The sequence below is a fragment of the Phodopus roborovskii genome, unplaced genomic scaffold (genome assembly GCF_943737965.1).
Source record: "Phodopus roborovskii unplaced genomic scaffold, PHOROB, whole genome shotgun sequence".
Taxonomy (NCBI): domain Eukaryota; kingdom Metazoa; phylum Chordata; class Mammalia; order Rodentia; family Cricetidae; genus Phodopus; species Phodopus roborovskii.
This window is the reverse complement of record NW_026125391.1, coordinates 16704576-16728129: the sequence shown is the minus strand read 5'-3', so window position 1 is coordinate 16728129 and position 23554 is coordinate 16704576. Positions and strand designations below refer to the sequence as shown.

The 23554-nt window shown below is 40.7% G+C and overlaps 1 protein-coding gene across 10 annotated transcripts in view; it reads left to right on the top strand.

The window, feature by feature from the left end:
• The window catches only part of Map4k3 (mitogen-activated protein kinase kinase kinase kinase 3), a 137138-nt gene that overhangs the window by 46302 nt on the left and 67282 nt on the right, over nucleotides 1-23554 (top strand). For all 10 annotated transcript variants that reach the window (XM_051175149.1, XM_051175151.1, XM_051175147.1 and 7 more), the window contains exons 2-3: nucleotides 97-154; nucleotides 15810-15900. In XM_051175149.1, the coding sequence (XP_051031106.1) occupies nucleotides 97-154; nucleotides 15810-15900 (149 nt within the window). The remainder of the gene's footprint in view (nucleotides 1-96; nucleotides 155-15809; nucleotides 15901-23554) is intronic.

Here is a 23554-nt window from a genome sequence, read left to right as displayed (position 1 = left end):
CCTGCTTTTAAAAGATTTCTGTATGATTGAAATAAACAATAAGCTAAAATGTCTTTTTATACAACTCTTTCATGATCATTTTTCTTCTTCTTTTAGGCACGGAATGTTAACACTGGAGAATTAGCAGCAATTAAAGTGATAAAGTTGGAACCAGGTAAATTATTTGAAATTTGTTGTTTCTTGTTGCTTGAAAGTCATTGGATATCATTGAGTACTTTCATTTTTTATATTTTGGTTTTTGAAATGGTGTTTGTAGCTCAGGTTGACCTTGAACCATTGATCTTCATATCTTAGCATTCTAAGTCCTAAAATTACAGTCCTGTACCATCATACAGCTAAAGCTTATTTTAATATTGTTTGATTACCATTCCTTTACTTCCTCAGTGTTTTGTGGAGAAGAGGGACACATGTCCCTTCTGCCTCTCTGAACCCAGCATATACTATGCTCAGTTCTTCCCAGAAAAATGATTGGTAATGGTGGGAAGGAGAGGAGGTTGTGAAGGGGTTTATAGTGGCTTACTTATTTCCAGGTGGCATTACCCTGTTGTAAGGGGCAAGTGTGGTCCAGTGGGAAGAAGTGGGCTGATGTTTGGGAAGATGCAGTCTGTTGTCTCCTGTTCTCTTGCTCTGGGTCCTGAGTTTCTTAACAGACCTCAGCAGCTCTCAACACCTATGTTATTAATATCTATGTAGTCCTTTCCGGTTTGAGCAGCTCATTACAGAGCCTTTTAGGACCTGTGTTTTGTCTGCTCTAAATTCTCCTTTGGGTTCCGCACATCCTAAAACCCACATCTTTCTGTGCGAACTCCTGGTATACATCTTCTCAGAACTTTCCTCTCTCCCCTTCCTGCAGTAGGCAAGCAATTATGCTGATGTATGGACACGGCCTGCAGCACTTTAGGTTTTAGCTTTAGTGGAAACAGAAATCTATTCAGAAACATGCCAGCTTTTCCTGTGAATTATCAGATAATATTCTAGACTTTGCAGGCTGAAATGTAGCAGAGCATTCTGAGCTAGAACCAGGCCACCTTCTGTTAGACCTGGCCTACCCTTGACTTAGCTCTTTGATAAACTCTTAGAAGTATCATTAAAATGACATTTGCTTGTGATTAAACACAGGAGAATACCATGATCACAGAACACATCTTCAGTTAGATGCATTATGGATCCTCTATAATGTAATTACCTTCTAATATCACTGGTAGGATTTCTTTGTTTTCTCTGCTGTTCAGTTTACAAAAAAGATGTTTGCCATTGGTGGAATCTGGAGTACCATTGAGGATTTGGCACTTTTCATCAGGCCTTTAGTTTTTAATCAGCCAGTAGAAGTTACTTGATGCAGCGGTTGTGAGTCCAAAGTCCCTGGACTTTGGTTCTCCCACATTATCCGAGTGTCTTCAGAACTTCCACAGCTGAGGGAGCTAGCTCGCTGAAGCCCTTGCAGTGGTGATGTCATCCGAGCCATGCTCTTTCTATTCTAGACTTTCATAAAACACGTTCCCTCAGCTATGAGTTAAGACACAGAATCTATTCAGTACATCTTTAAAACCTTTAAAAAAAAAAAAAAAAATCAAACTAGAGACTTAGAAAACCTTCATTAACTCAGTTGTTTTCTGATATGTGTGATGATTGATTTGTGATACTATTGGTCTTGAACAGTGCTGTGTATTAGAAGATACACAGTTAAAGAGAAGAAAAACCATTCATAGTGTTCTAGTCTTGTATCTTTGTTCCTACCTTGGGGAAAATGTTTGCTTGTTGCTGAGTTTAGCTGGGTTATTAAAATCATAGGCCCTGAAAGTCGCCGTTTTCCTGCTAGTCTGGACTTGGTCCTATTGCTTCAGCTTTAAGGGAGGGGTAGTAACAGCAGCTTCATTTCAGATTGCTATGAAGTTTAACAGAGCTTGTCTAAAGCACTTGGAGTAAAGCCTGACCTTCTGCACTGAGAACTTACTATAGGAAATGGCTGCTATTGTTCACTGTGCTGTACTGCCCAAGGCATGACCAGTCATGTTTCATCAGTTCCTGGTTACCCCCACTCCCCAAACATGCATGGGTACCAAACACTGATTTGCTTTGAATCAGACCCCAAGCATCAGATCATATCTACCCTTAGTATTTCAGTATATAGATAGAATTAAAAAATGAAAACATAAGCTACAGACAAGAACCTTCTTGGGAGACAGCACCGACTCTCTGGAAAATGTTCTTTGTTTATGTTGTTGTTTGTTTTTGGAGACAGGGTCTCCCTGTGGAGCTCTGGCTGTCTTATAACTCATTGTGCTAACCAGGCTGATCTAGAACTCAGAGAGATATGCCTGCCTCTGCCTCCAAAATGCTGGGATTAAAGACTTGTGCCATTATGCCCAGCACTATTTCTTTCTTAAAAGGTAACTGTAAATTTGCCTTAATGACTCAGCAGGGATGCTTTTGTGTCTACCCATACAACTTGCACAGGAGGGTGCCGCATGACATTATTCATTATAACTGGTGAACAAATGGACAAAATGTGTTATGTACAGAGTAGAAAGGGAGTTACTAATGCATGCTCCCACAGCTTCAAACAATGCTAAATGAAAGGAGCAGGTCACAGGAGACTGTGTGCTTGATTTTCATAGGTGAAAAGAAATGTTTAGAGAAGGTATAAAGTGGGCTAGTGTGCTAGAATTGCAGGCAGGTGGATTAACAGTGAGTAGACATTAGGAGTCTCACAGACAAGGTTAACTGTCCAAAACTGATTTATACTTATAGTTGCAAACTCTGGTAAACATACTTAAAACGTCATTGAATTTTACATTTGAAATGAGGGACCTGTTTGTTTTAATATATCTTTTAAAGGCATAAATGGAGCTAGAAAATGGCTCAGTCTTTCATTGTGTATGTAACCACGAGGATCCAGTAACCACATACAAAGCCTGGTGTGACGTGACCCTGACCTGTAACCCTGCTGTCATGGAGTACAGAGACACGAGGGTCCCTGGGGGCTTCCAGGTCTCAGCCTTGTTCCAGGTTCAGGGAGAGGCCCTGTCTCAAGGGAATAAGGCAGAGCATAATATACCAGAAAAACCAATGTCCTCCTCTGGCCTCTGCATATATGCACAGGCTCGCACAAGTTTTACACATGCACACATGCGTATATCACACAAAGCCTCTTTAAAGTATTAAATGCATAATCAAGAGCCAACTGACAATATTGATAATAGTTTCTTAGTAATAAAGTCCCCAGGTTGGAAGTAGTCCATGTGTTTTAACTGTCATTTATGTTTGTAGGTTTCTATTTCTGTCTTTTTGTGTATTTTTTTTAAGAAGCTAAATAATTTGCCCTGTAATTTCCCCTCAGGGTGGACTATGCTAGTTGCCTCCCTAAGGTGTTGTGAATTCTTAGCTGTGACAACTGAAGAATTGGGACTGTCTTCATGGGTGGTGTACTACTCACATCAGTTCTGAGTCCTAGTGGCCAATTTCCTTTGTAAAAATAAAACTTAAGGTCAAGAGCAATGTGATAGACTTTAAGAATTTGTACTTTGACTCCTTCCTTCCTTCCTTCCTTCTTTCCTTCCTTCCTTCCTTCCTTTCTTCTTTCCTAATAGCTAGTAACCATTTTGAAACTGAAGCTAAATGAAAATCTGATTTTGGCAAAATTGTTTTAATGCAGGGTTAGTTGAAGGTATCTCACCATGACTTCTTATATTGTTCACGTGACTTTAATTTATATTTCCCTTTCTTCAGTGTCATTTGCTTAACTATAAGTCTATACTCTTTTTTTTTTTACTTAAATTGCAAAACCAATTTTGACTATAGTAAATCAAAGTAGAAAAACAGAATTAAAGCAGAAGTAGAAATTAAAGTCATCCATCATTCTGACTCGTAAGACCACTGTCAACTTTATTTTCAATAGATTTTTTCAATGTTTACGTAGAAATACCCATACATATACATGCTTCTGTCTACACTGAACTAAGCAGACTGTGAAGGGCTGGTCAGAGATCAGAGATAGGCAAGATCATACTGTGGGTCAGCTTACTTTGTTAGCATACTACCATAACAGAAAACATGAAGAATATGTACATGTGATAGACAGAGCCCTGAGAGCTCCTCAGTGGCCTTACAGAGGTGGCTCACATTGTGGTCAGTGATGTGAATAATCTTTCTGCTGCAGATGTCAGGCTATGTGGGGAAAGACAGCATCACTCACTCAGCAGTAGGTGTAAGTTCTGTGAGAAAAGACAGTGATTTCTGGTACCTTTCCTATACGTCCATGTTCCTTTTTGCTGCAGCTCTGGGAATCAAGCCACGAGGGCCTTGTGCACAGCTGGGCAAGAACTCTGTCACTGGACAATGTCCTCATCCAGGCTCCATTTCCAATTGTGTTTTCAGGCTTGTCGTGGGCCTGGCCTTGTCCATCGTAGATACCAAACATTTATGAATGTAATAGGCTCATTGTATGTATCTAACCATCATTTGGGAAGTGTGTCATTGAGTATTTTTCCATGTTACTGCTTGTGCAGTGTCATCTTTTACTTTTTTAAAAATATATCTCATGTGTATGGATGCTTTGCTACATGTTTGTCTTTGTACTACATGTGTGTAGTGGCCCATCGCAGCAAGAAGAGGACATTGGATTGCTTGGAATTGGAGTTACAAATGATTGGTAGCTACCATATGGGTTCTGGGAATCAAACCCAGGTCCTCTGAAAGAGCAGCTAGTGCTCTTAACACAGCATTTTTTTCTAGTCCTTGGCTAAACTATTAATTTTTTATGTGGATTTATTTGTTTGTTTGTTTGTTTTTTAAGACAAGGCTTCTCTTTGTAGTCTTGGCTGTTCTGTAACTCACTCTGTAGACCAGGCTGGCTTCGAATTCACAGAGATATGCCTGCTTCTGCCTCCCAAGTGCTGGTATTAAAGATGTGCGCCACTGCCACCTGGAAGGGTTTTTTTTTTTTCTTAAACTTTTTTGAAAATTATATAGTATAATCCTTATTATTGAGCAAATAATGTTCTGTTAATTTCCATTCCTTTGGGGCTAGTGGTTGGCTATCTTCCTTTACCATATGTAACTTTTTGGCCTTGTATTTTGTGAAAAATCTGTTCATGTCAATCATTTCATTAGTATCTATCCATTGTCTACTCAGTACTAGACATAGTACCTAAGCCTGACCCATGAGAAGCTTAGATTTTAGTTAACAGTTTCACAGTAAGTGTGGAAATCTTTAAATGAGTTTATTTCATAAGCCAAAATAAAATGATAATTTAGCCATTGTGGTGCCAGGAGACTGCTCACAGCAGGTGGTGACATTAGCTTGAGATTGGAAGGATAACACAGTCATAGGATACTGTTGGAGAAAACCATTCCAGGCAGTCACAAGCAAGGACAGTGTTCTAAAGTAAGGACAGACAGCAAGATTGGGGGTAGAGAAGGGGCCACCATGGCTTCCAAATGAGCTTCCAAAACTGGGCTTGGATCACAGATGTCCCAAGGGCTGATAAAGGGGACCCTATGAAAGGCTGTTGAGGGTTGTCTACCTGAGGAACAGGATCAGTAGGACCAGTAACCCAGTTTTACTGTGTATGTTTTATGTGTCTTAGCATGCCCATGTTGACTAAACAGTGAACATGCACCTGTAGTTCCAGGAGAAGTCAGGCTAGTGGTGCAGTTTTAAGATCTTTATGATGTAACTAGTTCTTAAAGCAAGATGTGGGGATGACATCGCCAGGAAGAAGTGTTGCTAGAGAAGGAACAGCTGAGGTTGGAGCCCGAGGTTAATCCTCTTAGCGGTCTACTAGAGAAGGAGAATTCAGCAAGGAAAGCTTGAGCGTAAGCTGCCAAAGTCATCCCGCTAGGACACAAACATGGTAAGTATTTTGTCAGACCCCAGGATAAAGTCTTGGCATGGTGCTAAGAGGTTGTGGATCACAATGAAGACTGAGGACCACACGCTTGCTTTGGTAGATTTAATAAGAGGGTTCAGTGGATTGAAGGAGCTGTAGGGGAGAGTGAAAGAAATAGAGATGGCAGAAAAGAGTCCCCTCAGCCTCCTGTGAAAAGGGCAAGCGAGACGTGGAACATTCACTAGAGAGGGACTCATGATTTATGGTGGAGCTGGAGGGTTCTGGTCAAAGTGAGACCGTTTTCTTTTGGGACCCATAAGATAGTTATTAGCCCAAAATGAGGATTGCAGTATGTGTTGAAGGTTCAGTGACAGAGAAGCGTGTGAAACAGTATGGAGAGTGACAGTTGGAGGTATGGATTCATATATGAGTTTATATGAATATGTGTGTATTACTTGTCTGATATCAATATGTGTCCAGTGGAAATTCAGATGTGGAAATACTTAAGTCTGTTTTGTAGCTGTTGCTACATACAGCTGTGGAGAACTTGACTATAAATGTCATTGTGTTGTGGTGTGTGTGTAGGTGTGTGGGTGTTCATAACACTTCAAACACATGCACACACATTCAGAGAGAAGTGTGTTCTCCATGAGTGGCAAGTGGTAAAATGCAGGTTAGAGATGAGTACTGGGCTGGGGCTGAAGTCAGGTCTGGGGCACGTGGCTGTGGTATAGGATGGTCTTTAGGGGGCTCATATGGTCAGTGCTTATGAAATTGGAGAGTTTGGGTTGACCTTTGTTTTTTCCTGTTAATTGGTGACAGGTTCATTGCTTTTGCCTAAGATGTTCCTGGTTTTAGGGCTTAAAGTGCTGAATCGCAGAGAAGATTCACCATCCATCTGTAAGACAGGTTATTAGTTTTATATCAGCTGTTTTTGCTGTGCACATATGTGGATCAGAAGGATATGAAAGAGAGACGAATGAATATGCTAGGGGTAAAATGCCAAGGATTAGGGAAATGCTACAAATACTGAGTGTTGGTTGGTAAGTATAGAGTTTTTGGGAACAAAACATAACATTGTCCTAAAAGAACTTCTTCCTGACTGGTCACTGAGGAATGTGCCTCCTTTTCCCCATATGTGAGTCAATACTTCAGCATTAAAACCTTTTCACATTAAAGGGTAGGGGCATTGGTAAAAACGTGGTGCCACAAGCTTTCTCTAGACTGTTGTTCCTATGAGGATGAACTTGGTTTTCCACAAAATTCCCAGTGCCTCATAGGCACTTGGTAAATACTTGTTAAATAAATCAAATTAATGAGCAAGGACTAGAGATGGGCATGGGAGATGGAGATGAGTTAGTTGAAGCCAGGACATTTGTTGCTACTAATAGCTACCATTTATTTAAATTTAATTTGTGCCAGCCACTGTTGTAAGTGAGTTACATGCATTGACTCATTTAATCCTTGTTATTGCCCCTATTTTTTATAGTTAAAGAAATTGAAGCACTTTGCCCTGATTAATGTAGGGCTAGGATTTTGAATCCTGGCAGTATAATTCCATGGCTGGGGCTCTCTCATTACTCTCTGGGGCAGTGATTAAGAACACTTGTCCTTGCAGAAGAGCTGGGTTCAGTTCCCAACATCCACATAGTGGCTCGTTGGCATCTACACTTCCAATTTCAAAGGGACGTAGTGCTCTCTTCTGGCCTCTGCAGGCACCAGGAACACATGTGGTATACATAACATACATGCAGGTAAACACTCATACAGGTTAAAATAAAATAAGTCTTAAACAATATCATGTTGATTTATGACTTGGATGACACAGCAATCACGTCTGTCCTGACTTCATCCTCCATAAGAAGAGAGGACCTTGCCTTTGCTTTGCAGCCCAGGGCTTGGCTTTGTTCTAAGCCTGACAAAACACTGCTTTGTCTCAATTTCACCTCAGCTCCACTCCTCTCCAAAAAGTGTTATCCTGTAATAACTGCCTTGTCCTGCCTTTGCTGAGACACTCCAAGATTCCTCTGGTGTGTGATTTCCCTCGTTTGCAGTGCGTCAGAGAACCTGATTTTGTGAGATTAAAGGCCGGTTTCTTTGGTCTTAAACTTGCTTGGGCTAGAACACTGCCAACTCTTGTGACCCAGTTTTGAACAGAATGTAAAGACAAATCAAGATAAGTGCTTCCATTGAAGCTAGCTAGCAGCATCTATCTGGGCTCTTGGGCTTCATGCTCAGTGAAAAAAGGACAAGCTCCAGACCCCAAGACCAAGCTCTCAGAGCAAAGATTTATTTGCCCCAGGGGAACAGAGGAACAAAGGATATAAGGGACAAAGACAGGAGATAGAGGGAGAGGGGAAAGGGAACCAGGGAGAGAGGGCAGGGACAAAGGACAGACTCTGGATAGAGAGGAGACACATAGGAAAAATGGCAGTTTATAAAGTTACATAGGGAAGTCCCTAGTTAGGATGATGTGTTTAATTTTAATTGGGCATGGTAATTAGGTGAACCAAAGGGACTTTTGATTGCTGGACTTAATACTTTTAATAGCTGGACCTTGGTAGTCAGCCTCAGGAGGAGGAAGTGGCCAGATAAGGGGATAGACCTTGGTGGCTAGCTTTAAGAATGTAACCTAATGTTTTTAGCAAGGCAGAGGTAATAGGAGAGAATGGTCTGCCATAGTCACATACTCGTGGGTTAGTGTCAGATTCTGATAAGGGGCATACTGTCTACTACAAGCCTCTTAATTTTTTTAGTGACTTAAAGTCAGTCTTTCAAGCTGCTTGTTATTACTTGTATCATTTGCAGCACCAGTTATTGAAGCAGGGCATAATTGCAGACAGAATCGTAATTAATTAGCTATCAGCTATAGGAGTAAGTCTCCAAAGTGAGAACATTCACCCCCTTTCAACCCAGGGAAAAATACTGACAGTGATGAGCAGGGAAATTCATGGTTGGGGGTGGGAGTGGGGGTAGTGGTGGCAAGTGTTGATTTTTGATCCTGTGAGAGCAGCATGCATTAAATTGCAGTACAGAATCTAAAAGTGACTAGATGCCAGTAAGACTTCATTCCATTATTTTTCCTGAAGTAGTGTTTTATAAGCCTTCTTTCCTGCCATCCTTTGTCATTCGTTTTCTGCCTTTAGTGGTTGGTGAAGCACTCTGTCCTTTATGTTTCATCATAGAAGGCCAGGTCTTCAGGGAAATGACTTGGCTGGCACATGTGCACTGTAGCAGGTCCCCAGTCACCAGCTGTCTGCTCTGCATTGCCTTATGTTTATTGTCGTTATGGATATAGTTGTCCTTACGTCACATGATAATACTCTTCAAAGGGGGGGGGGTTGGTGCTTAGCCATTCCACTCCAGTAGACTGCATTACAAATCCCAGGCTCACAGTACTGGACAGATGGGTATTTACCTCCTGAAATTAATGATGCTTAGAAATAAAAGAACTAAGGCTCTTTTATTTTATCTGTACTTTCTTCCTCTTTTCCACCTGTGTGTGTCTGATCAGTGATCAGCTTCAAAAGTGTTAACTTATTAGCACTTTAATTTTAATGCTCCAACACTGGGACAAGAAACCTTGTTTATGTTCTATAGTCCATGTTTAAACTTTGCTGTGTCCCCCAAGACCCTTTAGTAGTGTAGTATAGTGTAGTGTAGTATAGTATATAGCCTGATATCTACTATCTTAACAAATCCAGCTGTATAATACAGTCTTATTGCTATAAGGAGAATATTATACAACAGAGTGTGATTGTGTATGATTCTTTGTATTTGGTAGTAACCATTCTATCTATTAGACTGGATATTTTAAACTTTTTCTATAAGTTAGAATCATGTAGAACATTTTGTGTGTGTGTCACTGGCTTTCATTTAGCATATTAGCCTTCAGTTTCATTCATGTTGAAGCTGTCAGCGTAAAAACCACAGTTCTCATCTTAAAAGATAGCCTTTTCTGGAGCCATTTTGCATGACCATGTCACCAGAACGCAGATTTGGATTATCTTAATTCCATGTTCCAAAATGGAAGCAGTTTCACAGGGTTTTTATAGTTCCAGAACAAAGAAAGTCATGAATTAAGGCAAGCTTAAAATACATTGGTGGTGTCTCAGGATTTCTATTGCTATGAAGAGACACCATGACCATGGCAACTTATATAAAGGAAAACATTTAATTAGGGGGCTTACAATTTTGGAGGTTTAGACCATTATCTTCATGTGGGACATAGCAGCATGCAGACAGACATGGTGGTGGAAAAGGAGCTGAGAATTCTACATCTGGATCCTCAGGCAACAGGAAGCAACTGTGTCTACACTGAGGGTAGTTTGAGCATAAGAGACCTCAAAGCCCATTCCACGGGCCACACCTCCTAATACTGCCACTCCCTTAAGGGGCCATTTTTCTTTTTCTTTTTTCTTCCAGATTACCACAGGAGGGTATACCAAAGAGGTGAACACATTGAGAGGGAAGAGCTATTCTATAGGTCTAAGATGCTGTCTGATGACATACATTCTTAGCTTTTGGATTGGGGGAAGCTAGTGGTCTGCCAAATCAGTAGATTCTAAAAATATTTTATTTATTATCACAAGATGCTTGTTTTAATACAGAATGGGACAAGGATGTTCCAGAAGGCTGACACTAGCCCAAGTTAAGGTTAGCTTCTGAATTTGTAGAGTTCTAGTCTCTCCAACAGCACTGAAAATCCTTGTTCCATAGTCTCTGCACACAGAGACTTTGGGAGTTTTTCGTTCACAGCCGGACATAGTTACTTCTCAGGAATTTTAACACATGACAGGTTTCCGTTTTATTTTATGGCTGAATGATATTTCATCATGTGTATGTGTATCTGTGTGTATAATATTGTGTAAATACCCCATTTCCTTTAGCTATTTATTTGTCAGTGGATATATAGGTTGTTGTTCCTCAGTTATTGTGAACAACACTGCAGGAAGTTGCAAATACTCTTAGATCCTGTTTCCAATTTTTTTAAAGTACCTACTCAAAATCGGTATTGCTGGATCATATGGTTCTAATTTGGGGAAACTTAGAATTGTTTTCTATAGTGTTACAGGGAGCACATCAGAGATGACCACTCAGACGCAGTTTATAGCAATTGAAAAGTCTTCATTCCTGGATGCTGGAATTACACTCAGGTATTTGGGTCCTAAGTGTAGCCCAGGTGTCCATAGCACAAGGCTTTTGAAGGCAAAAATCACATTCTGGCAGCTCTCTTAGCAGCTGCAGTAGCAAGAAGTTTAACAGCAGCTAGCTGTGGCTTCTTGACTTCAGGGTCCTGGGATAGAGTTTGGTAATTTTCCACAGGAGAGAAAATAAGCCTGAAATGTCCTCAGCAAGAATACAAAATGAAGGAACCTCTGTGCTATTTTGCATTGTGACATTCTCCACCGGATCTGTGAGCATGAGTGAAATCATTGACTTTGTCCTGTCTTAGTGGGGCATAGTTGGCAACCGACTTTATTCTTTGTTTATGTACCTGGCCATGCAGTTGAGGATGCCAGGTCTTATTGTTAGCCTTGTCAGAATAAAAAACAACGGTCAGGCATAAGCTGCCAGTAAGATGGTCAGCTGTGAGCACTAGTCCCAGTCAGGTGTAATAAAGATTTTGATTTGGCTATAAACCGACAGAGTCACCATCTTTTATGCCAGTCAAATATCATGACAGGTCCCTAATAATTCAGTTAAGAATTAGGCCTCAGTTCCAGCCTCCTAAAACTGAACAAGTCAGTTTCTGAGGAAGATACAGTAAGGACAGGAAAATTGTATGTACTAGGACAAGAACAACCCTCCTCCACAACCAGGTGCCTCAAGGCAATCACCAAATAAGGGCAAAGCCTAGGACTTATCCAGACTTGCCCAAGAATGGAAAAGCTATAGCCTTAGCCCACTCCTGCTAGTCCTAACCAATTAGAAATGTACTAATATGATTGTTACTTGTGTAAACCAATCCTAGATTAGAATGACCACACTGCTTTTAGAATTCCTTTAGTTGTGTATTAAAGAGCCTGCAAGTTTTTCTTAGGGGTTGCCATTCAACATTTTTGCCCCAGCATGCTGGTCCCTTCTCTAGATAATAAATACTCTTGCTGATTACATACATGGATGGTGGTCTTTGGTGAGATTGCTACAGGACCCTAACACCTGTAACAAGAGGAGTTGTACAACTTCATTTGCGCACCAACAATGCCCAAGGAATCCAATTTCTTGACATCCTCAGAAACACTATTTGTAATTTCAAATTTTAAAAGTTAACAAATAAAAGTTGTATATATTTATAGTTGTACATAAGTTGCTTGATCTTTGTACATCTTGTGGAAATTGTGTGCTCAGTCAGTCATTCTTCATTGATGGTATTATTTGATGGCTTGCTTCCTGTATTTTAGACAGTAACATCTTACCAGGTGGGTGGTCTGCAGGTGTTTTCCTCCATTGAGTAGGCTGTCTTTCCCATCTATTAGTTTCCTTTCCAATGCAAAGATTGTCTTAGTCAGACGTAAGTCTCATTGTTCTTATTTTTGTTTTGTTGTTGTTCTTCTATTATTATTATTATTATTATTATTATTATTATTAGTCTTGTTTCTGATATCATTTGCTAAGACCAATGCTACAAATGTTTTTTCATAGGAACCTTACAATTTCAGGCCTTGCATTTAAGTTTTTAATCCATGTCTGAGTCACTTTTGTCTATGTATGTGGAGAGTGCTGGTTCATTTTTTTTGGCATATAGCTATCCAGTTTTCTCAGCACCCTTTGTTGTAAAGACTCTTCCCCTGTTGTTTAATGTTGGTACCCTATGAAAGGGGTTTTTTTTTTTTAATCAGATATGCATGAGTTGTTGCTAGACAACTTAGCTTTTCCATTGGTTTGTATGTCAGTCTTGATCTTCTTAAGGAAGAATCTGCTTTTTTGCCTTTTCCAACTTCTGGAGCAGCATTCCTAAACTCCTATTCCAGTTATTATGTTGTCTCTGATCATCACTTTTATTGTACCTGCAATAAAAGTGATGTTTCTGGGACAAAGACCCCTAGGAACCATCATTGAAATTTCACCTGTTCATGATAGTTAACATTTATTGAATACTTCATGTATAATATGTTTGTTCTAAGAACTTCACATGACTTTATATTTTTCTGCTTAATTTCAAGATTAATTCATTACATGCTTCTATTGTCCGCTTTGGTGTTTATCTCAGGGTTTTCTGATGGGGTGGGGAAGTATGGAGGAGGGATGCTTTGTTTCAGGTCTGGGACGAAAGGTATGCTGGCAGTTGGGAGCCCGGGAGTAGCACAGAGTCACACCTTATGCAAGAGATATATTGGGAAGGATACCGGGGAATGACAACCTCTGCTGGGATGAGAAGCACCCAAGAACTGAGCAGGTAGTGGGTTTTATAGAAGGTTTCTTGAGGGTGGAGCTTTCCAGGATATCCTGGAGTGGTAGGAATCTGTGCCCTGATCCTTGGCTGTCTGGCTGCCTATGTCTGTCTGTCTGTCTGTCTGCCTGCCTGCCTGCCTGCCTGCCTGCCTGCCTGCCTGCCTGCCTGCCTACCTACCTACCAACCAATCTATCTGTTCCTATAAGGCAGAGCTTAGCCAGCTGTGTCTTGAGAGGCTAGAAACAGCCATTATGGCCATTAGAATAGTCTAGGATGGGTTTAGGGTCTTGCCTACCAAGGGGCTGGGCCTGGCTGCTAGAACAGTATGGTGGCAGGGCCTGGTCACTCATGCCTGGAGGGGTTTATAGATGTATCTTCTGAAATGCAAGTTCATATTATTATCATACTATTATCTAAAAAAATTATTAAAAAACTTTGGTGTCCTTGCTAAGTGTGTTAGGAATTCTTTCCTTGTTTATTTACCTTTGGGATTTCATACAAGCTGTGAAGGAGACTGTCTGAGTCAGCTATTCAATTCCTTTGGATTACTAGTGTATCAGCTGTGTTTTTCCCCCCACCTAAATCCACATATCTTAGTTACCTTTAAAAATTGAATGTGTGGAAGCTTTTTTTGGATTTTGAAGTATTGGGTTTAAATTGTCTATATTCACAATCATAGGGTTGACTTCTTACAGGGGGAATGAGATATACTTGGATCAATAACATTTCATAGGAAATAATGTTGAAAGTTTAAGCCACTAATATGAAAAGGAGTAAATGGCCCAAAGCACAAGACATGCCAATTGTTGCTTGACATTAAGCCCAACATTGTTGTTCCTGGAGGAACTGCATGCTCATGTGTGGATTCATTCAGTGTGTGTCACATGCTAAGGGTCCTGTCCTTGAGTGGTGTGTTCTAATGAGGATGTAGACTCCATGTGTGCGAAGATCACCGTATAGTTAATAGGTTAATATAGTTAGTAGAGAAGCCCCTGCTAAGGTGGCTGTGTGATACAGGGTCTTACACAAGTGAGGCTCACTTGTTACTCAGTTGTGTCATTAAGTGCGACCCCCCCCCCCCAGTGCTGCCACAGATTGAATGTTTTGTTTTGTTTTGTTTCTGTAATGATCACCAATGATTCAGGCCTCCCCCAGAGAGAGGTCAGCCATCAAATGCTACATGCTGTGCTGACTAGATCAACTTTGACCACATACTACTTTTCCACTCGACTGCCAACAGTACTATTCCAGGACACGTGACAAAGCAAATGTCTAAAGTATTTCAACATGTCCATGAAACTTAGTATCAGTCCCATAGTATTTCTAATTTGAGTTTCTTCCGAATACACTGAAGATTGGGAATTCTTAAGGTGTGAAATGAACACGCAAGGGGTCTGGGTGATGTGAACTTTTGAAAATTCCCTGTCCTCCTTCAGGGACTTGTGATCTCTCACACACAAACTAAAGTAATTAGGGTCCTGACAAAGCCTCTCCTCTCCACTACTTCCCTTGTAGTTAGGACTTACAGAAATGCCAGGGCTTCTTACTCTGACAGCCTCATGCTTTGGATGTGAGCAGTTATGGGTAAAACTGTCTTTTTTACTTTGCCACTAATCTCTGTTTTGTTTGATGTTCAGTGGGCTGTGATCCACACATTGAGTAGCTTTGGTTTAGGTGTGAGTATTCCCTTTGCTTCCCCTCTCTCTGGTTCATACTGCCCTCCCTGAACTTGCATTTCTCTCTGTGACCAGTGCTCGATCAGCAGTCATAGCATGCGATGGGGCTGTAAGGTTGCCAGGTCTTATTTTGAAGAATTTGGGCAAGCAGGGTGCAGGGCAGATGATAGGCTGATAGTCCTGCCTCTCCCAGCCTCCCACTGTTGGGAAAGGACTGAGTGGAAGAGACCTGTGTATGGGGTCACCTGTAACCACACTGCTAGGCTGTGGGCCTTCCTGCACAACAGAGCTCACACCTTCATGGACTCAGGGTCTCTCCTCTGGCTTTACACAGGATTACATCTTCATGCTGAATGTTAATGATTCTCCTTCCTCTTCCCCTGTGCTTGGCCTGTCTACAGACAGGTGTGTGGCGACCTCAGCCAATCAGATGTTATTTGGTAACAAGAGAACTAATGAGTACTTCCTATTGAATATTGTATTTGTGATATGTTTTTCCTTGATAGTGCTCAAGGTGTGGAAGTAAATGTCTGTATGGAAATTACCCTGCCAGGCTTTTTCCAGGTGTGCAGCCCTGTGAGGTCAGTTATTTTTTTACTAAGCAGGAAGTTAGTGCAAAGAGATAAGTCATTTGTTCAAGCATGTATACCTTAGTGCGAGCAGAATCTCAACCCAAAAGTCTGGGATGGGCACTCATACTTTTCATTGCAGTACTGTGTTCCTCTCAAGTAAGGGCTGAAATTGTTATTAAAAGTAATGCCACTAAGGAACTGGTTGCATTGGATATAACATTTATTAACTGTGTTATAGTTAATCATAAGTATAATAAACTTCACATGTTTTAAAGTAAATGAGCATCTTGACTCTTACCTACTCAATGTCCAACATGCTTGCTTTATATCCTAGGGGAAGACTTTGCCGTTGTACAGCAAGAAATCATTATGATGAAAGACTGCAAACACTCAAACATTGTTGCTTATTTTGGAAGCTATCTCAGGTACATTGTTTATTTTTCTTTTGAAAACCAGGAATGATTTCCTCACCTAATTCACCTACCAGAATGAAATAGACTCCAATGTTGTGAACCATGCTTAGAGGATAGGATCTTTTCTTTTCACATGAATAAAATTTTTATGACCTATTATGCTAATTCTGTAACAGTGTCACAGTCTTGTGACTTGGGAATTCTGGGTGTGGTTTCAGCCAGCAAGCTGGCTCTCAATGTACCAGCTGCTGCCCCTTTTTTCTAGACTTAAGAGTTCAGTCAGGAACATCTTTTCCCCAAAGTGGGTGGGAGGCTGTTTGGGTGCTTGAAGGGAGTGTTTGTTTGTTTGCTTGTCCTGTACTTCTGGCCTCATTCTTGTGTTTCATTTTCTTCAAAAGACTAAGAACTATAATTATTTGCACAATATACTTTTCCAGGTCCCAAGCTGGACTTTCGACTATGAGCTTAGCTCCTGTGTTGTTTGAGCAGGCCACATGCCTTAGTGGCGTCCCTCAGACAAACCTGGCTCCTCTTACTGTCTGCACAGTGAGTCTGACACCGTGACCTAGTTGTTTTTAAGGTTCCTCTAAGAGGAAGATTGAAGAATGCTTTCCTGTATTTTGGGCAGGGCCACTATGCCTCTTATAGGCTCCTAGTCTCACATGACCCACATGCAGAACATGCTCAACGCCAGGTAGCGTTCTGTCCCTCGTCTCCTTCATTTGTTAAAATCAAACCTAACTGGCTCTCCTCACTCCAGCCCAGCCTGTTAGAGTCTGTTAAGTGGGGTGGGTTAGATGGAGACAGGAAAAAGATCACTAGTCCTCTCACATCAGGGTAGGTCAGTGTTGTTGCACAGTTCCCGGTGGATTCTCATCTGCCAGTTTAATACTGCTTTAAGAGGGAGCAGTTCGAATAGCAGCCCAACAGGTACATCCTGAGTATCTGTCCATGTGGAAGGAAGCTGGCCCAGCAGGGCAATTATTGTATTAGCTAAAATCACTTAAGTTTGTGGTGCTAGTAATTCATTCCAATCACAATAAAAGTCACCACTGCAGAAGGACTTGTTCATCTGCTTCTGGTCCTGATAGTCTCCAGCCTGGACTCTGCTCAGAAAGCCTAGGACAGGCTGGTCTTCTGAGTATTGTACCCAAATTCTGAACCCCCAAATCACCAAAAGACCCATTCCAATGCAAAAGCAAAAGGTCTTTATTATCAGTGAGTTAACTGCTTTAACTTGGACCCAGAGAAACCTGGAGGAGAGGAATTTATTGGAGTATGAAAGGTAAGTGTCTAGGGATATATAACAGTTTCAGGATTGGTGTGCTTACGGGCTTGGGCAACCTGTCCGCGTTGATTGGTTAACTGGTTGTTATGGCCTATATGCCCTTCCAGGGTGGTTGCTATGCTCTGTAGTTACTGTTACTTCTACACCACTTCTACAGTAAAGCACGCCTAGAGCCTGCCAAGTAACTTCTAATTGGTTCCTTGCCCCATGGAGGGTATCTGACCTTCTAGTAACTAGGGCAGCTCCTGCAAGGTCAGAAGGCAGGAAAGTAAGCACATGTGCTGAGTCAGGGGCCTACATCCTACTAGGTCTTTTCTGCAGCCTGTCATGGCTGCTAAAACAGGGGGCTGGATGAGGGTCTGGGCCCTTCACTAAGGAGAGCTTTTGTGCTTCCCTAGGGACATGGGTCTAATCATGTTTCTCATGCGCCATGGGGCATGCAAAGCAAACTGGCTTAAAATGGCACCCATCATGTGGTAAAATAACCATGGTCTTCTCACAGGAAGACAATGTTGTAATAGAAGTTAGGGACTTGAGGGAAAATGTCCTGACTTTCATCACTAATTAACAATGTGACTCATGCAAGTTATTTAGTCATTTAGTGTCTCTATTTCCTCTGCTGTGACATGGAGATGGTAACACTATGTAATGGGGTACCTACAGTACTAAATGTAAGTACATGTGAAATGGAAACACTTAGACTGTAACAATGCTTACTGAATGTTGACTGCTGCCGCCGCCAGCTGCACCTCAGTGTCCCGTTTGATCACTCCCACACCATTAGCAGTGTGCTTCTTACTACATGTTATTTCCAGCTACAAACAAGATGTGTGAAAGCATTTGGTATCAAATTTGCTTTTTTTAAAAAAATGTTTATCTTTGTCCAAATGTAAAGATTATAGTGAATTTTTTCCCCCTCAAACCAAAATTAAAACAAAGTTGGGGTCCTTTTTAAAAATAAAACTGAGTTCTTTTAGTTTATGGGATTGTAACGTGAGGAGGCCGCTTTAGATAGGTGACTGTATCCTACTACTGGGAATACTAATGAAAACAGTTTGAAACCAAACAGAACAAAAGAACACAGTCCTTCCTTCCTTTCTCTAGCTTTCTTCTACAGTCTTCTTTATTCCTGATTAAGTACAGACTTGGACCAAAGAGGGGCATGGAATCCCAAGAATTAGGTCTGTATTGTGTTCACACTGGAGAGGACGGAGAGATCTTGTCATCCAGCCCACTCTTTCACAGACAAGAAAACAGGATGTAATGGGACCTTTCCTCTTGAAGCTCAGTTGCTTGTTACCAGCAGGATTTAAAACTGGCTCTGCCTAGTCTCTCACCAATGCCTCTTTGCCGAGCCAGCTTATTTTACAGGGGGCAAGGGGTTTGGAGTTGGGTACACCACTCCAAAACACTGGGTCATGACAGTGTTCTGTTGCTGCTATGACAGATACAGATAAAAAGATGAAGAAGTGCAAGTGTGATTTGACTTCTGACAATTAGAAGTCAGAATCAGCCCATGAATTTTCTTAGTAAGTGCCCAGTTGATAAATAGTTAAGCTCCAGAAGCCCACTTTCTAACAGGCTGTCTGTTCTCACTTCATGGAGAGATCTGGTCTGAGCTCTTGTAGAGCTGAGTACGTGACATTCTTAACAGGCTCTTGAGCATCATCAGCATGGTGTAACAAGAACTGTACAGACTAAACTTTCTTCTCTTGACTTAAAATCAAATGCACATTGTCTGAATGTTTGTGTTTTTCTTGAAAGAGAAAAAGAATTAAAACCAAAGACTTATTTATCCCTTAATCCCATTAGAGTTAAGGGTAATTTAACTTCAGGCTCCTCCTAACTTTTCTTTAGACAGAGAAAAAGACTATAGTTGTCACTGTTAGTGTACAGTTACTCTTTAAACAACACCTGGGATTTTGGAACATATTAGATACAGAAGAGTTGCAAAGGCGATAGAGTTCTTTGTTAGCTCCTTCCCTTGCCTTTCCCAGTGAAAACACAACCATGCAGTTTCAGTCAAATAAAGATATGAACATCAGCAGTTCTCTGCCAATATCTGTTCAGATTGTGAGGGGAGTGGGACTTGGGAAAACAGCAGGCTGTGCTGAGGGTTGGTAGCATAATAAGTTGATAGCTTTATATTTCCTAAAGAAAGAGCACACTGGATGGATTACTGTCCCAAGATAAAGCAGGTTATCATGCATTCCCCAGCAGCACTGATTCCTAGTGCTTCTGCTCAGAGATTTGTTTTACTTTCTAGTTATGCTGTGTTTGTGAACACTGCATAAATCACATGTAGTTTATCAATCACTTTTATGTCTGTGGTGTATGGGAAGTTGAAAAGGTAGAAAAGACTTTCAGATCAGCGTAACAGTTGTTAGAACGTTTGTCCCTATAAATTCTAATAAATAGCAAACTATAAGATTAAAATAGTGAGAGACACCCTACTTTTTCATTTATTTATTTATTTATTTATTTATTTATTTATTTATTTATTTATTTATTTGTAAGGTAGAAAGGTTATTTTTACAAAATAAGAAAAGGCTTCTGAGCATTTATTGGGGCAGGAAATTTATACCAATTCAGATAAATACCCACAAAGATTCATATCTTGTTGGCCTGTATAAAATGGGCCATTGACTCAGCCCCGCCTATGAGACAGATGATGTGGCAAGTACTGTGTACTGTGGGTTTATCATCACAGTGGAGACATTTGAGACAGAGTCATTCTTCTAAGACATTCTGACTATTCAAGCTTTTTCATTTTTTACAATAAGAGATTTTAACCAAATGGAATGTTACAATAGTTAAGCATTTTTGGCGTATTTTAATAATGTTAGCATATATAGTCCATATTTTTTCTTTGCCTATATAAACTAGAAAGTCACTGCATAGACTAAATATTCACTGTATGTAAGTAAGAAGAGACAGGGAACGGAGCCGTTTTAAGTGGATGACAGTGGTGGTGAATCTGAAAGACAGGAGAGAACTCATCCCCTGTTCATTTTCTATGGAGAACTGTTTTCAAACTGGAAAGGGCAGGCAAAGCATTATTGCGATGGAGCTGAAGCCTGTGGCAGGTGAGGAAGTAAGTACAAGGCAGCTTGACACTTCAAATGAATTGAAACTTTTAGATCTATATTGGCTCTGTTTCACACTGGACAGTTAGCAGATGTGATTGTCACCCACTATCAGTAGATGTCTTTTTCACAAATAGAAGAGACATTGAAGATTAGAGATAATCAATGACTAATTTGCAAAAGGGAGAAAAAATGGCTTCCAAAAAATACAATCAAATCAATTGTCAGCCATTCCCTAGCAAACAATGTGAATAAATTATTAATCATGTCATCAGTGAGCACTTACAAGTGACAACCAGCCTGGCCTTTGTGGAAAGTGATACATAATCAATCTCATCTCCTCTTAATACTTTTAGTCTTTAAAAAAAAAAAATATGTCTTCTTTGAGTTAGGTTATTTAAATAAATGACTGTAAGTTAAATTATAATACAAGCAAAGGGACAGCCTGCGAATAGAGAAATCTTTGTTAGCTATTGATCCAACAAAGAATCGATAATCAGAATATATCTAGAACTCCAGGGCTGGCAGAATAGCTCAGTGTCTTGCAAGCACAAGGTCCTGAGTTCAGCCCTTGAGACCCACATGAAAATACCAGGCCTGGTAGCTCATCTCGTAACCCCAGTGATGGTGACACAGAAACAGGAGGATGGGGCTTCTGATTGGTGAGCTCAAAGCCATTGAGAGACCCTGTCTCAAGAGAGGTAGACAGCATCCCTGAGGCCTACACCCAAGTTTATCCTCTGGCCTTCACCTGCTTATACATATACTTACATTAATGAAAGAAAAGGAATATGGTGTTTCAGTAAAGAAGATAATGGCTGGCTTCTATGAAGAATTTAACATGTCAGCATAGCAACCTCTAGTAAAAGGTACCTTCCTCACTTTTTTTTTTTAAATTTAAAAAATTATTCAATGCACTTGAATGTTTCACCTATGTGTATGTATGTGCGTCACATGTGTGTCTGGTGTCCTCAGAGGCCATGGATCCCCCGGAACTGGAGTTATAGATGTTTGTGATCTAATATGTGGGTACTGGGAATTGAACCCTGGTCCTTTGCAAGAACAGTCTTAACCACTGAACCAACTCTCCAGCCTCACCTTCCTCATTTTGAATAAGATCACAGCCGACCATTCTGAGAATTCTTGAAACTGGATTACTAGCCAACCAGCTGATATTTCTGTGGGCTATATTTGTTGATGAGTATCTTATCAGAAATCACAACAGAAATGTCACACGTGTAAGCGTTCAATCTTAGGTGGTTTCTGATCTCTTTGGGGCTTTACTCTCTTGAGCCTTACCTTCTGGAACCATGGTATGTCAATACCTCTCGATACCTCACACTGTCACTTAGCTGACCTTTCCACCCTGGTTGCTAATGTGGTTGCTGTCTGCCACATGGCCTGCTGTACACAGCCAAGCCAACAGGTAGGTGTAGCTAATCCAGCCACCACCATGTTTGACCCTGTTTATACCCACAGCTGCACTTTTTAATGCACTTTCACATGGCAGTCGGAGTAGTGCTTGGTTTTTAACGCCACATTGCAGGAGATGTTGACAAGCTAAACATTACCCAGGTGAAGGTAACAGTACCGAGGAGTCCACAACCCAGAACTGCTCCACGGTGCAACCCCAGCGTGCTCTAATTTCATCTCTGGCCATTGTCTCTTGAGGTTGCATTTGTTCTGTGCTGTTACCAGCCTCTCAAATGTGCTGTCTTCTTTCAAGTTCTTGTTCTTTTGCACAGGCCCCTTCTCTGTGTCTCCCTGGGGAATTCCTGCTTGAACTTCAGGACCCAGCTTAAATATTGTCTTCTCACAAAACCTCCCCTTGATTTGCTGAGATGTTTTCATCTCCCAGCTCTCCTAGCACATTAATCCAAGATTCAGTAAACGGCTTTTTTATATGATGGCTGTAACATTAAAAATTCATGTGCATTATCTGTACTAATTACTAATTTCCACTGTTGTGCTGGCTAAATTTGTCAACTTGACACAGGCTAAAGTCATCTGAGAGGAGGGAGCCTCAATTTGGGAAGGCCTCCTTAAGATCAGGGTGTATGCAAGCCTGTAGGGCACTTAATTAATGATTGATGTGGGAGGGCCTGTGGCCTCCCCTTCAGCTGCTGCCTCCTTCCCTGTTTGAGTTGCTATGCTGACTCCCTTCAGTGATAAACAGTGATGTGTAAAGGTCAGCCAAATAAACCACCCATCCCTGCCCAAGCTGCTTTGGTCATGGTGTTTCATCACAGCAGTGACAACCCTAACTTAAGTCAACTGTGATATTCCATAATGCATGCACATAGCTTGCTTAGATCCTGTCTACCCTATCCACTCTGCCCTCTCCCTCCTTCTCTGGGTTCTCTCCCATTCCCTAGTAGTCCCTGTTATTCGCTGAGTCGCTTAGTTTATGCATGGGAGAAAATGTGTGATACTTGTCTATCAAGACCCATGTAGTAAAATTGGATGTTTTTGTAAGTGACACACAGCTACTCACATTTGCTGTCTTGGTATGAGGACAGCTTAGACAGTATGTAAGTGGACAATAATGACTGTATTCTAATGAAACTATATGACACTAAAATTCCCATCATTGTCATGTGTCAAATATATTCTCTTGATTTCTCCCAACGATTTATCATTGGAGGACTATACAAAACCAGACAACAGTCTAGACTTGGGCCAGTGGCCATATTTTCCTGACTCTGATCTCACTGCTTATTTATTTGTTTATTATTTCATTCATTCATATATTTGTTCACCTATATAACAGTTAGCATTTACCAAGTCCAGAAGCTCCTATCCCATCTTTGCCCCAGAGAATGGTACAGTTCCTGATGTATTTTAGGAGAGAAAAGTAATAAATGTTTGAATAAAGGAATAAACAAAGGAAAAAGATAGATCTTTGCTATTTCTTCTGTCACTGAATGATTACAGCATCTTAGAATATGAATGAGAAATACTATCTAAACAATAGTGATAAATTTAATAGACTTTGGAAATGTTATTCTGGAATCTTATTTGAAGGTAACATTTACATCTGTTGGTTAAGAGTGCTATCAAAGTGTTTGAGATGTGTTGACATTTTCTGTGCTAATCTGGGTAAATGGATAAACTGTAGGACAGAAAATTTTTAACTAAAGGGAAGTTCCATTTGAATATGCCAAATGACTGCTTTATATTCTACAAATTGTGTGTCGTAAGTAGTAAAAACTAGGGTTGGATTACAGCAAAGCAGTAAGTCATTTACTTGGGGATTAACTGGCATTTTAAAAAGATAGCATATTGCATTTGT